Raw genomic sequence first — 18076 nt, 5'->3', positions numbered from 1 at the left:
TCTGTGGCAGATGCTTGCCTAGCATATGTGAGGCCATAGGTTCAATACCCTGTATGGCCAGTAAATAAACTAATAAATCTTCACATTTGTGATTGATTGATTTTTCACAGAAATACAAAACTTAATTCAATAGGGAAAGAATAATCTTGTCAACATATAGTGCCAGGGTGAGATGTGGGGCACACATATGTAACCCTAGTGCTCCAGAGATGGAGGCAGGAAGGTTAAGAGTTCAAGACCATCCCCAGTGAACTTGAGGCCAGGCTTGGGTACATGAGTCCCGAGCCTCAAAATAACAACAAAAAGTCCAAAATACAAATTATGTCCCCACACAGAAGAAAAAGAGTTGAATCCTGGATTGGGGGGCTGGGGTGGATATATGGTTCAGTGGTAGAGCACTTACCCACCTTGGTCAAGGCCATGGGTTCTATCCACAGCACCCACACCCAGAGATGGGGGTGGTATTGAATCCTATTTTATATCATATACAAAATTTAACTTAAATGGATCAATATCAGAGCTAAAACACATAAAGCTTATGAAACTATAAGCTACACTAGCCTCCCCGTCTCCAGTGCTGGGGACAGAACCTAGGGCTAGTGTGTGCTAAACAAGTGCTCTCCCATCTGAACCACATCCCCAGCTCCTAGTAGTAAGTCTTGAATTTGACAGTGCTTCTTAGTTATGGCACCAGCAACATAAGCAACCAAAGACAAAATAAATTAGGTTTATTCAAATTTTAATATATTTTTGTAGCTTGATGGTGGTGGTGCACGCCTAAATCCCAGCACTTGGGAGGCAGAGGCAGACAGATCTCTGTGAGTTCGAGGCCAGCCTGATCTACAGAGTGAGTTCCAGAACAGCCAGGGCTGTTATACAGAGAAACCCTGTCTCAACAAACCAAAAAGGAAAAGGAAAAAAAGGTATTCTTTTTTTTTTCTTTTTTCTTCTTGTTGTACAGCAGTTTCCTCCAAAGTCTTGTTGGGACCCAGGAAGTTCTAAAGGAGGAAATTCTAAAGGGAAGCTTGTTAAGACTCAGGAAGGAAACAACTCAAGAGTCTCAGGAAGTCCCTGAAACTAACCAGATGCACAAGGCCTCTCCCTACCCATGGTGACAGAAGAAGGAGCTAAGTTAGACAAGACCAGCTGCCTGCAGCTCTGAAGAGCCATCATCCACACAGGAGAGGACTTTTGGCCTCTGCATTAGTCAGCTTGTCCATCACTATGATAAAACATCATGACCAGAGCAACTTATAGAAGAAGGGTTTTGTGTGCTTACATTTCCAGAGGGATAAGAGTTCATCCCCATCACAGTGGAGAAGCTTGGCAGAGGGAGGGCATCATGGCTGGAGCAGCAAGCTGAGAACTCACCTTTCAAACCACAAGCATGAAGCAGAAAGTGAACTGAGAATAGCCTGGCTTTTTTTTTTTTTCCAATTCATTTAACTTTATCTTATGTGCTTTGCCATGAAGATGACTGATCCCAGGGAGCTGGAGTTACAGACAATTAGCCGACATGTAGGTGCTGGGAACTGAACCCAGGACCTCTGGAAGAGCAGCCAGTGCTCTCAACTGCTGAGCCATCTCTCCAGCATGGCTTTTAAACCCCAAAGCCCAACCCCAGTGACACACTTCCTCTAGTAAGCCTTACCTCCTAAACCTCCCCAAACAGCACCGCCAACTGGGGACCAAGTCTTCGAACATCCGAGCCTGTGGAGCCATCTCATTCAAACCACAGTGATGCAACTGAGTCATTTCTGTTTCTGTAAGCAACCTCTGCAACTAGACTTCAGCAGGAGTCTTACACTGGCTGTCATTGGTTCTCTGCTTGGGGTGGGTGGCCATTTATTCACTTTATCTCAGGAAGAGTGTCACATGACACTATAACACGATGAAAGTGGCATTGCCTCAATCAGCAAGTTCAGAAGACACAGATGAGCCACAGACCCAAATGACGGCTACCTGCACAAGGCCTGGCTCCCTCACGGTGCTCCTGAGTGGCAGCACTGAGGGAGCAGTCCCCAAGGACACAGCTTCTGAAGAGCACCATGCCATCTTCCTACATGAAGAGAAACACAAGAGAAAGCAGGCAAGGCCTCGGGCAGTGAAGGAGGAAGATACATCACAGAGGCCTTCTTGCCCCGGCCTTGCTGTCCCATTCTCAGCAGAACTCCAATCTCGGTGGTAGTAGTTGGCCACATCGTACCCCTGAGCACTGGAGTGGGCTTAGACACAGGTGTTCTATATCATTCTACATGAAGGTCTGCTAGACAAGGTTTCTACATCCAAAGGGTCACATGGGAGGTCTGGGGCTGTGGCAGCCATTCTGTAACCACGAGGCAGGCTGAAAGGTCACACACAGAGCCAGTGACGCTATCCCTGAGCCTCTCAGATGAACGCACTCTGAGACTCTTGCGACAGGGATGAGCCAGCAAGGCCCACCACTTTAAGTCCATAGCATCCTCACTGCTACTAGAGCAGTCAGCAGAGGAACCTAAAGAAGGGCTTGGTGATGGAAGAAGGGGGAGGGGTTCGCTGCCCGCAATGGCGGCTAATGTTCCTGGGTCCTCACCCCGCCTCCAGTGCAGTTCCGGACACCTCACACCTACTAACTGCTTAAACCCTAAGGACACATCCTTTTTTTTTTTTTTTTTTTTTTGACAGAGTCTCACTGCCTCTGCCTCTCAAAGGCTGGAATCATACCAGGCCTTTGTTTTTCATTTTGGTTTGTTTAAGACAGATCTCACCAGACTGGCCTTCCTCTCCCAGCAATCCTCTTGCCTCAGCCCCTGGAGCCCTGAGATCTCAACACTTGCCCCTTAAGGCCAACTCTTGATAGCTGACAGTATCATGACACTGGACAACCCAAGAGGAGCCTTTGGAATGTCACACAGCCAGGAGAGCTTAGGACAGGTGAGGCGGTCTGTTGCTCTGTCCTGTGAGACACACAACGTATTTTTAAAGATCAAAAGCCAAGTGCCTAAGCAAAGTGCTGGAGGTCCAAAGCTTCGTAATTGACCATGGCGTTTGTTAGGCCAAGTGCTGGTCTCTGGTGGGAAGAACAGTGGACGGGGTTATATTGTAGGCAGAGCAGCACAGCCGGGCGGAGAGCAGCGGAGGAGCATGTGAGACCGCTCTTAGGCACTGTGGTGTGGGGGAGATACTGATGTTGGAGGGAGTCGGGACAACGGTATCAGGTCTTTTAAGATAGGAGGTAACAAGAGGGCCGGCCTTAGACGGCATTAGAAAAACCTTCTAGACCCTGGAAAGGCCGCACAGAATTGGTGGCTCTCCCAGCATTCAGGAGACAAGAAGCGGATGAATCTCTGAGTTGGAGGTCAGCCTCAACTTCCCACCGTGGAGATTCAGACCTGGGCTCCAAAGTGAGCAAGTGCTGGGAAGTGGGGTCACCTGATTGCCAAGGGTGCTGGGCTCATTCAAAGTAGGGGAGGAAGAAATTTGGATTCCAGGAATCTGCTTCACTTTCATGGGTGGCGACAGAACAAGGAAAGCCAGGGCAGAGCGGTGGCAGGGACTCTGGGCTCAGGGGTCTCCGGGATCCTGGCATCTCTCCCAGCAGGCGACTGCGCCATAGGAGATAGAGTGGGCTCCTGACCACTTCCTTCCCCTCCAGCTCTGGACGTGGCCGAGCACAGGGCTCCCTCCTGACAGCGCGGCTCCCTGCACCCAGACAGTGGCTCTCCCTCCTCGGTGGCCGGGGATTAGCTCTCTGAGGACTAGCGACGGGATTAGCACGCGCGAAAGCGGCGCCCGGCCCGGGGATTACCGCACCTCCCACCCCCGACGTATATATTCGGCCGCTCGCGCCGGCGACCCGCGGGCATGGCGACTGCAGGCAGCGCGGCGAGCCGCAGGGACCCTGGACGACCCTGCCCGTTCTCCATCGAGCACATCCTCTCCAGCCTGCCTGAACGCAGGCCCGCTGCGCGGCCGCTGCAGCCCGTCGGTGGCCGGAACCCCGCTGAGCCCGACGAGCCCGAGGCGCCTGCCGCCGCTGCGCCCTGCGCCTGCTGCTGTTGCTGCGGCCCGCGAGCAGCACCCCGCGGAGCCCCGGAGCCGGCGTCCGGACCCGGTGAGTGCGAGCGGCGGGGCGGGGCGGGGCGGGGAGGGCCCCGGGATCTCGCAGGGCGGCCGGCGGGGCGAGCTCGGCTCCCACCCTAACCCTCACCCTCTGCCTGACGCGCCCTCGCCCTGCCCCGCAGGCGTGCGGCTAGCGTGGCCGCTGAGGCTGGCACCCGCCGCGCCCTCGGCCCTGACGGCGCCCAGCGCAGGCTCGCCGGCGCTGACCGGCACGAGCGGCCCCGGGCCGCAGCGGCGCACGCGGCGCCACCGCACCATCTTCAGCGAGGAGCAGCTGCAGGCGCTCGAGGCCCTCTTCGTGCAGAACCAGTATCCCGACGTGGGCACGCGGGAGCGCTTGGCTGTCCGCATCCGCCTGCGAGAGGAGCGCGTGGAGGTGGGTGTCCACCCCGCAGCCCGGAGGCCACTCCCGCGTCACTCTTCTCTCCCAAAGACCGACCCTCCAGAGTGTGCCTCACCTCAGAGCCCTCCACGCTGGAGGGAAACCCCCAGGATCAGTGGATGGGGGGCGCAGGACCGGTTCCCCCAGCAGGTTCTTTGAGTGTCGCCGGAACTGGAAGGGGTTAAGGGTCGTTGTCTCTGACTTCGTCTGTCTTCCCCCTTTCCCCTGCTGATGAAAAATGCTTTCATTCATGTCCCAGATGTAGGCAAGTTAAGAAATGTGCAAACTCGGGAGGCAGAGCCAGGCGGATCTCTGTGAGTTCGAGGCCAGCCTGGGCTACCAAGTGAGTTCCAGGAAAGGCGCAAAGCTACACAGAGAAACCCTGTCTCGAAAAAAAAAAAAAAAAAAAAAAAAAAAAAAAAAGAAAAAAGAAATGTGCAAAACTAGCCAGGCACGGTGGCACACGTCTGTAATTCTAACACTCGGGGAGGTGGAGACAGGAGGATCATGAATTCATCAAAGTTGTCCTTGACACATAGCGACTCAGAAGCCAGCCTAGATTACATGGGACTATGAAACACATGGAGACAGAGAGAGATATCCTGGTTGCTAGTGGGCCGAGACTGAGGAGACTAGGAAATCTCTGTGCACGGAGTCTAGGTCCTTTTCTGTGTGTGGCTAAGGGAAGTGACGCAGGTCCATTCACCTACACCTCTGTGGTGAAGCCTACCTCCGCTCACCTACAGGCCCTTCCGAAGTTCTCTGGGTGTGGGTCCATGGACCCTGAGCTGTCTTGGTCCCTCTCCTCCTCAGGTCTGGTTCAAGAACCGCCGGGCCAAGTGGCGACACCAAAAGCGTGCTTCGTCAGCGAGGCTCCTGCCTGGAACCAAGAAACCTGCCAAGGACAGCTGTTGACGGTGTCTGGAGTGTCTCTTGGTTTGGGCAGTGACGTGGAGCACAGGAAAGTAGGAGGGAGACAGACCTACTTGAACAGAAACTAAGAGAGGACCGCAGTCTTCCAGCTGCCCAGTGCTGAGAGAGAGGGAATCCAAGACCTCCTCACCTATGAAGGGAGGGCACATGGGGCAGGAACCAGAGATCTCCTGCAGGTAAAGAGCAGGTCAGCTTCCTCAGGCACCATTACTGCCTAAAGAGGCCCTAACTCCACCCAGGGCCCCAAATCCTCTCCAGTGGAGTCTTCCTCCCCACCTCTTGCCTGCCTCCGGGACTGGCCCCTTATCTATTCTTCCACCTTCTAAGCCAGGCAGTGGCATCGGCACAGGTCCTCAAAGGTTCAGCACTGGACCTTGGTGTCAGGACCTGTGGAATAAGAAGGTTGGCATTTTCCAGATCCCTGAACCTGCTCCTTCATCTCAGCCTTGTGCTGATACCAAGAAATAAACAAGATCTACAAATTCCACAAGAGTCAGAATCCCAAATCCGAATGTCTCAGGCTTCATTTCCACTCCTATAGAGGGGCTGGCTCCCCTCCCCCTTTCCAGGGAACTGGGGGTTAGCACGTCTTAGAGAGCCCAGTTCAATAAGTCTTCATCCCAGTCCTGTGTTTCCCCCATCAGGATTAAAGCCGGTGGATGGTGGCAAGGCCTCCTGGGATTTGCTATGGCCTCTAAGTACCACCAACCTGCTTCACAGGTGGGAGATCTTTGGCTTCTTGTCCTTGGAGGTTTCCGTACAGGGGCATCTGCCAATAGGGTGGGCAAGAGAAGATCACATTCAGGGAACATCCCACCCCCACCATCTTGGGAAATTTTGTCTTCCCTTCTATAGTCCTGGTCACACAGAAGTGTGTGGGGGTACACCACAGCATGAAAGCATGGCTTTCATTCCCTGCTGACCTGTGCAGTCAGCTGGAGGCAGCTAACACCCCTGCACCTGGCCTAATCTCCTTACTCTGTCTCCTCACAGGTCCTGGTGTGGTGATATCTGTGAGAGATGTGGTCCATCCATGAAAGCTAAACTGTAGAACCAATGGCAAGAGGTCTTGGCACTGTGTAAAGATGACTGGTTTGGAGAACACTGAGCAGCATGTATCCCCAGCCAGAGCTGTTCTAACACTGCTAGAGACCTCCAGGATTGGGGATTCTCCTCCCCAGTCCCTTGGATGCACATGTAAGGCGCCACCAGACTCTTCTTCCTGAACTGTGGCCTTGCCTTCGAAGACTGCACTGTCTCCTTCAGACGCAGCTCTCCAGGAGGTCAGCATGCCTGCAGGCTTGGGCGTTCACACTGTGCTGGGTTCCAGGCCCCTGACCTCCTCCGTTCTCCAGAATCTGAGCTCACCTGAGCTTCTACCCTCCTGTCACTGTCACTGGCCCCTGAAGAGGCTCCTCGCAGCCCTCACCTGACACCTGGCATTAGCAAGTGTCCAGAGGCTCCCTTCCAAGGCCTCTCCCATCTCCATTCTCTTCTTTGAAAAATAATCAGTGTGTGTGTGTGTGTGTGTGTGTGTGTGTGTGTGTGTGTGTGCTGCCTGCATGTGTGCATGTGCACCACATGTCTCCCTGCTGCTGGTGGAGATCAGAAGAGGGTATTGGGACCCCTGGAACTGGAGTTGTGTGCCACCGTGTGGGTACTGGGAACTGACCCCAGATCATCCGGAAGAGCAGCAAGTGCTTTTAAAGATGAGCTGTCTCTACACCCCCTCCACTCTCTCTTTGATGGGTCCTTTTCATCCTCGAGCTCCAATTCCCACCTCTTTGTCGAATATATTTCTGTTTCCAGTCCAGGCCCTCCCCTGACAACACTTGGAAACCCACAGCCTCCTCACACTTGCCTTGTATACAGTGAGCCATTGGCCTTGTTCAAGACACGTGAGTCACGGAGTTCTTGATCATCAGTTGCCCTCTGTCCCTCACCTAATCACACCAGGCCCATCCAGTTTCACCTCCAAATGTGTCGGTAAACCCCACTGAAACTAGTTTCTCTGCACTTGAGCTTGGTTAACCTGACAAAAACTGCTGGCACCTTGCACCGTGACCATTGCGGCTTTCTCTAGTTATGTTCACCGGAACCACTCAGCCTCCCTTTAATCCAAAATAAAAATAATACTTCTTGCCAGGACCCCAAAGATACTGTGAGCCTGGCTCTGCCCCCCCCCCCAACCCGCTGTCACACCCATCTTTTCACTGCACTGTGTAACCAAAGGCCTGCCTTGGAATTTGCCTTGCTCCATCCTGGGCCTTTGATGTCTTTCTAGTTCCACTTGACTGATGCCTATCCATTCCTCTTTTGGATCTACGACCACGATCTGCCTGGAAAATGCCACTTGATATATGTCCTGTGTAGAAGTCACGATTCTCTGAGTACAGACTTCTTGCAAGTCACAGGCGTGATTTTACACATTTGCAGGATGACTTAATGTGTGTGTTTCTCTATTATTATGGTGAACGCTATGGGGGCAGGGACAGAGCCATAAAGTCCCCAGTGACTCCCAGTGAAGGAAGAGACCATTGGAAAAGCAAAATTGTACCAAATCATTCTGGGTTAGAACTTGTTTGTTTGGGGTGATTCACGATCTCCCTTACGATGGAAGTCCCGTGAATGCTTTCAGTGAGTGCAGGCCTCTTTTGGGAAGCCCACCCCGGCAGGTGGGGAACTAATAAATCTAACCAGAGATTTAAGCGCCCTCCGGTTCTTTCCTTTCATTTACCTTTTGTTAGATATCTATTGTCTTAGTGTTCTTTCTCTGAGTTTTGAAGTTATATATGACCAAGTTTTTTTTTTTTTGAAGTATTTAAAAAAGACTTTGAAGCATATGCAGTGGTTTTTTTGTTGTTTTTGGTTTTTTGAGGAAAAAAAATGGAACTTCTAACGGGGGAATGTGGCGTCAAATAGTCACCCCACAGCGCCCCCTAGTGACCATAGCCTAGACCGGCACGAGCAACGCGGGTGGGGATCCAAGACTACAACTCCCGTAAGAGCCGGCGCTCCCGATGACGTCATTGGGGGCGCCGGCTTTGTTACAAAAATACTGCTTCTCCATTGGCTGGCTGTTGGTGCGGCGCCTACGGCGCCCGAGCGGTTCTGGGATAGCGATGGGGACGCCCGGGGCCTCAGCGGGTTCTCTGTTTGTGCCCTCCGCGTCCGCGCCCCCGAGGAAGCGCGCGGCCGGGGAGACCGGGGTTGCGAGAAGCAAGCAGCGGGTTCTGGATGAAGAAGAGTACATCGAGGTACCAGCTCAGTGCGAGCGCTGGCGACTTCCGGGCCCCTCCCCCGGTTCGCGTTCTTCTCCAGTCCTTTGATTTTGTTTCTGGTCTGGGAACTCTCAGCCGCCTGTGGAAGCGGAACAACTGCCTTTGGGTTTGGGAAGTCTTGAGAGCCAAGAAAACAGTGCAGAAGCGGGTGTCCAGTTTTCAGCGGAAAGGAGCGGTCCTGCTGTCTGTTGAGGGTCAAGGAAAAAGTTTCCAATTGAAATATGGGTAGAATTTTTACATGTTTTTAGGATGATGGCGAAGACATTAAGTGTAAAGTCCTGGAAATGGGCCGCGGTACTGGCCGTGTTATTGAGTGAGGGTCTCTGTTGCTCCTCGAGTTAGGGGTCCCACTGCAAACATGCCGGAGGGCAAGCTGACATAGGTCTGGATTTAGACTAGTTAAATTATGCTGGCATGTACCTTCACCACGCCACTGGGTATAGAGATTTGCAGATCCACAGCAAGGTCTGGCTGAAGGTGAAATCTTGGGAATTTCATCCGGTGGTGGCATTAGTGGTGACTGGCTTTCAAGAGAAAGGTTTGGATTGAAGTAAGAATTCATGGATGGAATGAGGATGGCAATATCCACATTAGTCTGACTGGTGTTGTAGAAGGAGCCAGCAAAGGAGAATGAGAAGGACCAGCTGGTGAAGGATTTTATAGACATCAAGAGACTGTTGGGTAATGTTAGATAATACATCAGAGCCATATGGGATGAACAGTCATACTAGAAAATGCCCTAAACTATCTTGCAAACCGCAATCATCCAGATAGGCAGAAGTGAAAGGACCTTAGGGCCTAACATGGATAACGGTGGACTGTGAGTCGTGGCTCCCAGATGCCAGCTTTGGCCTTTGTTCTGATTGCTTATGATAGGGACTCCAGACAGTCATCCAGAGAGATTTCTTCCCCGATGTGGAGAAACTACAGGCACAGAAGGAATACCTGGAGGCTGAGGAAAATGGAGATTTGGAGCGCATGCGCCAGATTGCCATCAAGTTTGGCTCTGCTCTGGGCAAGATATCTCGGGAACCTCCACCACCCTGTAAGAGGATGCCATTACAGAGGGCAGAGAGGGGAAGTCTATTGTCACTTTAGACTCGATCTAATTTCTAACTTGCTTCCCTCAGATGTCACTCCAGCCACCTTTGAAACTCCTGAGGTTCATCCAGGCTCTGGTGTGGTGGGCAGCAAGCCCCGGCCCCAGGGCCGGGACCTAGAGGATGGTGAGTGAACTCACTCTTTAGGTCTCATGGTCAAGAGTGCTTGGGAGTCATGTTGAGTTTTCTCAGAATCACATTTCATCCTTGAGGGGTCTCCTGACCTAAGTATCAACTTTTGGGATCAAAGACACTGGTGTGGGAAGCGGAAGATTATCCAACTCCATTGTGGAGGAGCAGTGGTCTGGGCCTCTGGCCTCTTCAGAAGAGAGTCCATTACTGTCACCAGCCTGCTGGGTGTGCCAACCTTTGCCTTGGAGACTTTGTGGGCTTGGGGGGCTCTTTCATTACTGACTGCTGAAGATGCCGCAGGCCCTTTCTTCCTTTCTTCCACACCAGTTGCTTGTTGTCTCTCTTCCTTCAGGTCCGTGTTCAGGTGTGACCTGTTTGGGCTGAGAGGTAGAAACTTGTGTGGACGTTATGTTGATGTTACGTTGAGGTTCCTGGCCTTTTGTGTAAAGTTGGAACACCCTGGGGCTCTATGCCGCACAGACTGCCTTTGTTTTTCTGACTTGTTTGTTTTGTTGAGACCAGAGTCTCATTGTTTCCCATATTGTTGGCTTTGTGTTTCACTGCAGGATATAACATTTTGGAAAGCATTTCTGTTTATTCCCTCTCACCCTAATCACTAATTCGAATGCCTCCCAGAGAGCAGGGTCTTGGTCTTGCTTCCATCTGTGTGCTCTACATTTAGCATTAGCATATACCACATTAACATATGGTATGCTGCGCTATCAACAGACATGTAGAGCAGATGAATATGTTGTCTTCAACATGTTTCCTGAACATCGGATATAATATGGGATGTATCTTAAAGTGAGGAGGAACACTTTATGAATCTATTGAATATGTGAGTGTGCCGTATACTAAGGGATTTGTCTGGGTCAGTTGATCTTTTTATCAGTAATTGGATATATCCCTAGAGGTGGGCAAGATGTTTTCTCTACCAAGCTCTAGTCTACTGCATACTGTACTAGGGCATATGTACAACATGCTCACACAAGTGTAGTTTCTCAACAGCCCAGCTTTTTCTGCCGTGAACACAGTAAGAGTTACTCTTGGAACTTGAACTCTTGAATGAAATACGATAGAGTCACGGCAATTTGAAGATGCTCTTCTTTTTATACACATATATTTTATCAGTAAATATTGGAGTCCTTGTAATTGCAAATAAGGAAACAGTCTTCAAAAGGCTGTAACTTCTGTAGGTGTCAGAAATAGTCAACAGTTGAAGGGACCCAGGTCTGCCCCCTTTCTAGCCCAGGTCTTGAACTTGTAGCCACCGTGTTTGGCACTGGCTGGCACACAGTCAAGACTGTCGGTAGAATGGATGAGAAGCCTCAGCTTCACATGCCCCTGAGACCTCCAGTGCTGCCTCTGCAGGGGTATCACTCGCCTTGGTGCCAGGGATCAAGATGCTGTGGTTGGCTTCTGTGGCCCAGAGTCCGTGTGGCCCTCCCTGGAGCGCTGGGCCATATGGGCTCCTGCCTTAGGAGTTACCTGGCATACCCTGATGCATAGTGACTGTCACTCCCTGCAGCACCAGTCAGGAAGGGGAAGGCAATCCCAGGGAGGGAAGAAGAGCCCCTGGGACTTCGAACGTCAGTCCTACAAACAGTACAGTTGGGAGAGGAAGAGCCTATTCAACCGTCACCGTGAGCTCTTGCTTGTCCCTGTCCCTCACCAGTCAGCCAGATCACGAGAAGAGCTGGCCAGTCACTGTGGGTGCCACCTGGACAGTTGGCGTGTGTTGTGTCATCTGGCAGGAGCAAGGATTACAGAGTGGTAATCGTGCTGTGTGTGGTATTGTGTTTCCCTGCCTGTGACCCCTGAGCAGGAGAGGCTGGAGATGAGGAGGAGAAGGAGCCGCTGCCCAGCCTGGATGTCTTCTTGAGCCGCTATACAAGTGAGGACAATGCCTCCTTCCAGGAGATCATGGAGGTGGCCAAGGAAAAAAGCCACGCCCGCCATGCGTGGCTCTACCAAGCTGAGGAGGAATTTGAGAAGGTAGCCCTGGAGTCTGAAAACATAGGCACCTTCTTTGGGGATGGAGTCCCGGGGCCACAGGTACAAAGTCTGGGCGCCTCCCTGACCCTACTTTCCCCCCATGTCACTATAGCGACAGAAAGATAATCTTGAACTCCCATCGGCAGAGCACCAAGCCATTGAGAGTGGTCAGGCTGGAGTGGAGACCTGGAAGTATAAGGCGAAGAATTCGCTCATGTACTATCCTGAGGGTGAGTGGATAGAACCAAGGAGCAGGACAGGAAGACAGGGGCCCAGGGATTTGTCTTGTTACCTTTGAGCCAACTTTTAAAGTCTCTCTATATGTGTTAGCTTGCAGCATGGACCCGAGAGAAGTCCTGGTCCACCTTGGGGTTGGGGAACATGTGGCATTGTGGGGCATTGAGGTCTCCCCGCACTGCTTTGTTCAGGTTCTGTAGGTGTGGCGCTTGCCTGGGAGTGACTTAGCTGAGGGAGTGTGCTTTCGCCCCTCAGGCTCCGTGACCTCTAGGGCTGAGGTGGGGCATGGAGCTTCTCCCCGTGACGCCTGCTGCCTTGCTGCTCCTCATAGGTGTCCCTGATGAAGAGCAGTTATTTAAGAAACCACGGCAAGTAGTACACAAGAACACACGTTTCCTCCGGGACCCCTTCAGTCAGGCCCTGAGCAGGTCCCAGCTTCAGCAGGCCGCTGCCCTGAATGCCCAGGTGAGTCAGGAGAGCCACCAGGCAACTGGACACAGAGAGATGTGGCCTCTCTAAGTTAGGATTGTCCTGGGGCCAGATAGTGCTTAATTGGCAAAACAGCCCCTATGGCAGGACCCATCCCCCTTCCAACGGACCAGACGTATGACCTATGGGTCCAGCCCTGTATCAGCTGCTATGATGTGGGCCTGAGGGGAGAGAAGCTTCTGGAAGCCAACCCAGACCCATACCTATCTATCAGGCAGGGAGGTGAGTAAAGCAGTGTGTGCTAGGAAGTGGCAGGGGGAGCCTGGCTGCTTAGGGCCTGGGATCAAGATGAGTAAGTGTCCTCAGAGGGTGGCTCTGGTCATCATGGGGTTGGGGGAAGAGTCAGATGCCTCAAGGGAAAGAGAGCAGTGGCCCTTTGTAGCATTGCAACCCAAGAGGTCCTCCTCAGGTAGAGGAAAGGGGCACCCCTTGCTTGATGCTCACTACCACAGCCCCCAAAGTCCTTGAGGAGAGATGAGGATGGGGGTCTTCCTGCTCTTTCCCAAAGGGATATGCCAGTCCTCGAGTCCCAGCTCTGTCCCAAGGAGAAGTGTTTCCTCCATGTCGCTGCCCCTGCCATCGGTGAGCTCTGGAGAACGCCCTGACACTGGTCTCTCTCTCTCTTGCAGCACAAGCAGGGCAAGGTCGGCCCTGACGGCAAGGAGCTTATTCCGCAGGAGTCCCCTCGAGTGGGCGGCTTCGGGTTCGTTGCCACTCCTTCTCCTGCTCCTGGTAAGAGACGGGCTGTGAGCCCAGGCTGGACAGGGCAGTGTACAGGCTAGACTAAGCAGACGTGCCTTAGGATGCCCCAGGGTACCAGGTCTGGTTCTGGTCTCCCTGTGATGTGAATAGGCAGATGTGCCTGCTTCCGTGGTGCTTGTAGATGTAAATTCGGAGAGTTCTGTAGGTGGGGAGGTTCTGGACACCAGGCCTGCAGTCTCTGCAGGGAGGCAGGCAAGAGTGGGTGTGGCCTTGATGCATAGTTGCTCTTTTGCCTCACTGCACACTGGCCTCCACACTCAGTGCTGGCTGCTGTAATGCAACAAAGGCCTGTGAAGACACCATAGGTTTGCACTAGGATTTAGGAAGCCTTAGAAACCCCGACTGTTTTCTTCCCTCGGCCCCCCTGGCCCTATGCTAGGATGGGGTCCAACAGACCCACCTTCTCCAACCTAAGTACAGCTGTCGTGCCGTGGGGCTCTGGTGTCTTTGAAATTCCCCTTCAGATGGTGGGGTGCTAGGCTCTGGAGTTTTGGGGAAGAGGGTTTGCTTGTTGGCCTTAATGTCAGCTGGGATACATGTGTTAGGAGGAAGACAGCACCCCAACTAGGTCCTCTGCTTGAGGTGTGGGCTCTCCGTCTGCAGGTGTGAATGAGTCACCGTTGATGACGTGGGGAGAAGTTGAGAATACTCCCCTGAGAGTCGAAGGGTCAGAGAGCCCCTACGTGGACAGGACGCCAGGACCGACTTTCAAGGTGGGTTGTGGTGAGAGGGGGTCAGGCTGGGACTCAGTGTGGCTGCCTTAGTACTGCTGCTCAAGACTGAGACAGAACCTCTGCGGAAGAGGGGATTATGGTGGGATTATCAAACAAGGATTTGGAAGAGTAGAGACCATGCCAAGGCAACAGAGCAGACCTGGAGCTAGACTGTCACAGACCAGAAACTCCAACTGCCCCATAAGCCTGAAGACTATGGGACATAGTGTGTGTCCCCAGAAGGGCTGTGTGCTGGCCTCTGGTTACACAGCATAGTAGGGACACTCAGGACAGTACAATGTGAGCCCCGCATTGTAGGAGTGGGTGGAATGGAGGTCAAGACATAGAACAGACCAGAAAGGCCGAGTCAGATGAGGTCTGGTGTACGTCATGTGTCCTCTGTCTGGTGGAGCAGGAAGCTAGAGGTGGACAGACAGCATATACAAGTCAGGTAGCTCCTGGTGGTTTAGGTGGATGGATGGGTAGATACTCCCCTGAGAGCTATGGGGAAAGAAAGTACAGTGTCCTGGGCTTCAGGGAGTTTGTGGGTAAAACAGAGTGTCAGTGTAATTTGGAATGTGGAGAAGGAAAGGTCCCTGATACTTGAGAGTATACGTGCTCACTATGAGGGTGCTGAGCCCACTGGCTCAGGGCATTGAGTGGGTAGGCCAAGAATATGAACCTTCTTTGGAAACGCAACAAGATGAGATGTAGTGTTGAATAAACATCTAGGTATGCTTTGGTGGCTGGGTCACAGGTCCTCTCAAGCCAGTCCCTCCAGTACTGCTGTGATCAATTTGGAATGTGGTAGACAGCGATGACGTCCCTGCAGCAGTAGAATCGGAATCTCCAGGAATAGCGTAGCTTTCATAAAGCAAGCAGAGACGTGTTCTGCAGCCCTGATACTGCTTTCCTGACCCAAGTTAAGGAGGACCTCCCCAACATGGCACTTCAGATCCTTCCCCAGAGCAGCTGGAGAGTGTATGTACTACCTAGACAAATCACGGGTAGAGATTTTGGAGGTCTTGGCTGTAGACTGTCTGGGATGTGAGATAACAGATGTGAGAGGGGAACAAACAAGATGCTGTTGAACGTGAAAGCCTGGCCGAAGGCTCTGACCACACAGCAAATGGCTGTAGACCTGCAGGCCTCTTCCAGGAGAGAGAGTTCTGAAACAAGCCCTGGGCAGGCTCTGTGGGGACAGGCCAGCTGCGGCCTGCTGTGCCTTGTGCTGCCCAAGTGTCAAGCAGGATGGAAAGCTGGGGACAAAGTGGAGGGTGTGAAAAAGGTGATGTTTCAGGTGGTGCAGGACTGCAGAGCCTTTGAGGAGAAGGTAAGCTAGGTTCTGAATATTGGTAACAGCAAAATAAGTTCCAGAAAAGTGAAAACCTTAAATATAAAACAATAATTATAAAAACATCTAGAAGATAATGGTGTGGTTTAAACTTTTTGTTGTTGTTGTTTGTTTTTGTTTTGTTTTGTTGGGGGGTGGGGAGGGATTTAACCCAGGACCTGCTTCCTGTACACACCCTCCACCACTTTTAGTATCTGAAGTGCTGGGACTACCTTTTTTGTTTATTTTTGTTCTTTGAGAGAGGGTCTTGCTATGTAGCTCAGATTTGCAATGAACTGTGTGTTGATCAAGTTGCCCTTGAGCTCCGAGATCTGCCTCTCAAGTGTTGAGACTGAAGACGTGCACCACCACTCCCAGCTCCCAACACTATTTTGTTCGACATTTATCTATTTGTGTGAATGTGTATAAGCATTTGTGTGCATGGCGTGTGACGTAGCACATGTATGGAGGTCAGAGGTCAACCTGCTAGAGTGCTTCCCTCATTCAGACCAGGTCATCAGGCTCTTAACAAACACCTTGACCCACTGAGCCATCTTGCTTTTGTTTGTCTCTCACTGTGTAGGCCAGGGTGGCCTCACATTCTTTAGTCTCCTGACAAGTGCTGGGGGTGCACAAATGCACCATTCCAGCTTGGGGGGGGTGGCTTTTGACAGGCTATTGAGAAGGATGTGAGTTGCTGGGATTGTAGCAGCCGTGGAGAAGAGGTTGGTGCCCGCGCAGCTGCCCTTCTGGATAGTGGACTGCCTGGTATGTAGCAGCCTCATCACAAGTCACTCACATGCCCGCTCCCTTGTAGATCTTGGAGCCAGGACGCAGGGAGCGCCTGGGTCTGAAGATGGCCAATGAAGCGGCTGCCAAAAACCGGGCCAAGAAGCAGGAAGCGTTGCGGAGAGTCACCGAGAACTTGGCCAGGTGAGAGGCAGCTGGATCCTGGGGAGGATGGGGTAGAGGTGAGTTTGTCCTGCTTCACTCCCACTCTCAGCCTCCAAGGCCGTGTGGGGCCATGGCTTGCAGGACGGAGCCCAGGGTATATGCACAGGTTCTTCTGTAAGGGCTGTGACTGTGTGGAGCAGACTGTGAGCACTCTCCATCTCCTCTATAGCCTCCTTGGCCTTCTCTAGGAGGTACCTTTGGGCTCCTTGCCCAGCTGTGAGCTCCTGTTAACCCTGTGGATTAGTCATGTCATTCACATTGGAGAGAGATGGACACTCCAGCTCTCAGAAGTGCTCCATCCAGCCCCACAGCCAGAGGTAGCAGTTCCACAGTGCCTCAGGTTTGGCCCGACTGCTGTGTCCAGGGTTGTCCTCAGCTCAAAGTCACCGTGTCTCTTGATAGGGCTCCTCCTGAGGAACTGAGGGAGGCCTTGCCTTAAGCAGCACTTGGCCGCTAACATGGTTGCTTTCTTCTATTCCGTCTCTACAGTCTTACTCCCAAAGGCCTGAGCCCAGCCATGTCCCCCGCCCTACAGCGCCTCGTGAGCAGGACAGCCAGCAAGTATACAGATCGTGCCTTGCGGGCCAGCTATACACCATCCCCAGCACGCTCTACCCACCTCAAGACCCCAGCTGGTGGGCCACAGACCCCAACAAGCACACCAGCCCCTGGGTCTGCCACACGCACACCCCTCACACAGGACCCAGCCTCCATCACAGACAACCTGCTGCAGCTCCCTGCCCGGCGCAAAGCTTCAGACTTCTTTTAGAGCCAGGCCTGGCTGGACCTATGGATGCTTTGTGGGACACTTTGTGGAGAGTGTAGAGCAGCTGTCTACTCTTCAGAGGACTTCAGGCCTTGGGGACCCAGGCCACAGGCAGTTGATTATCCTAGGAACCACAGGTGTATAGTGCTGTGCCATGGCATGTTCCGCTGACCACTCCCTTGGGAGTATAGCATTGGTGCTGTCCCCCAAGGCCCTGCTGAAACTGCCTTCTAGTTAACCCCCAACTGAACTCTTATTAAAGAACACCTGGCATTGTCTGGCTGGGCCGCCAATCCATGTCCTGGGGCCCACCTGGGTGTCTCAGGACCTCGGCTAGAAGCAAGGGGCTGGGGGGGGGGGGGGACTGGCGCACAGAGCAGCCTTCTGTGCTGAGTTTACACTTGAGCCTAACACTGTGAAGGGTAGCACAGCCCCCAGAAGTTGTGCCATTGAGCTCATGGGGTTCTAGTCCAGCTCCACAGCCTCCCAGCCAGGCCTGACCATTGGTTTGTTGGTTACAGGCCCAGGTAGGTCCTGCTTATCAGGCTCACACCAGGACGAGTCGCTTTGCTGTGACTTCAGCTGTTACCTCCTAGCACCTAGTTCCAGCTCAAGTAGGGTTAGGCTGCCTCCCCATCCTAATCTCTGCTTATCCCAGTGTTTTTGGTACTTGCTACTGGGCTCTGCCAAAACACCAGCCTTGCCTCAATCTGGGCTGTATTATGAAAAGAAAGAGTTTGGGGTCCCTGCAAACCTATAAATGCCATGTGCACCAGCAGCCAGCTATTTACCTGTGAACTAAGGTGGCTAGCCCTCAGGTGACTAGTGGCCAACTGGGCCTGTGAGCCTATGCCTTACAGAGGTGAAGGGTCCCTGCTGTCTGGGCCTGACAGAGTCC

The 18076-nt window shown here is 52.6% G+C and overlaps 2 protein-coding genes across 2 annotated transcripts; both read left to right on the top strand.

Annotated features, from left to right (window-relative positions):
* Positions 1-3831: 3831 nt before the first annotated feature.
* Gsc2 (goosecoid homeobox 2) lies at positions 3832-5575 on the top strand. Its single transcript, XM_059277872.1, has 3 exons — positions 3832-4093; positions 4224-4477; positions 5297-5575. Exons 1-3 carry the CDS (start codon positions 3844-3846, stop codon positions 5396-5398), a joined length of 606 nt encoding a protein of 201 aa, XP_059133855.1. The 5' UTR covers positions 3832-3843; the 3' UTR covers positions 5399-5575.
* A 2922-nt stretch (positions 5576-8497) lies between these two features.
* Positions 8498-17456, top strand: Ess2 (ess-2 splicing factor homolog). The gene is made up of 10 exons (XM_059277379.1): positions 8498-8673; positions 9574-9742; positions 9828-9923; positions 11755-11924; positions 12037-12154; positions 12493-12626; positions 13280-13382; positions 14016-14125; positions 16276-16391; positions 16902-17456. Exons 1-10 carry the CDS (start codon positions 8539-8541, stop codon positions 17179-17181), a joined length of 1431 nt encoding a protein of 476 aa, XP_059133362.1. The 5' UTR covers positions 8498-8538; the 3' UTR covers positions 17182-17456.
* Positions 17457-18076: the final 620 nt, after the last annotated feature.

The sequence above is a fragment of the Peromyscus eremicus genome, chromosome 12 (genome assembly GCF_949786415.1).
Source record: "Peromyscus eremicus chromosome 12, PerEre_H2_v1, whole genome shotgun sequence".
Classification (NCBI taxonomy): Eukaryota; Metazoa; Chordata; class Mammalia; order Rodentia; family Cricetidae; genus Peromyscus; species Peromyscus eremicus.
This window is presented reverse-complemented; position numbering and strand designations above follow the sequence as displayed.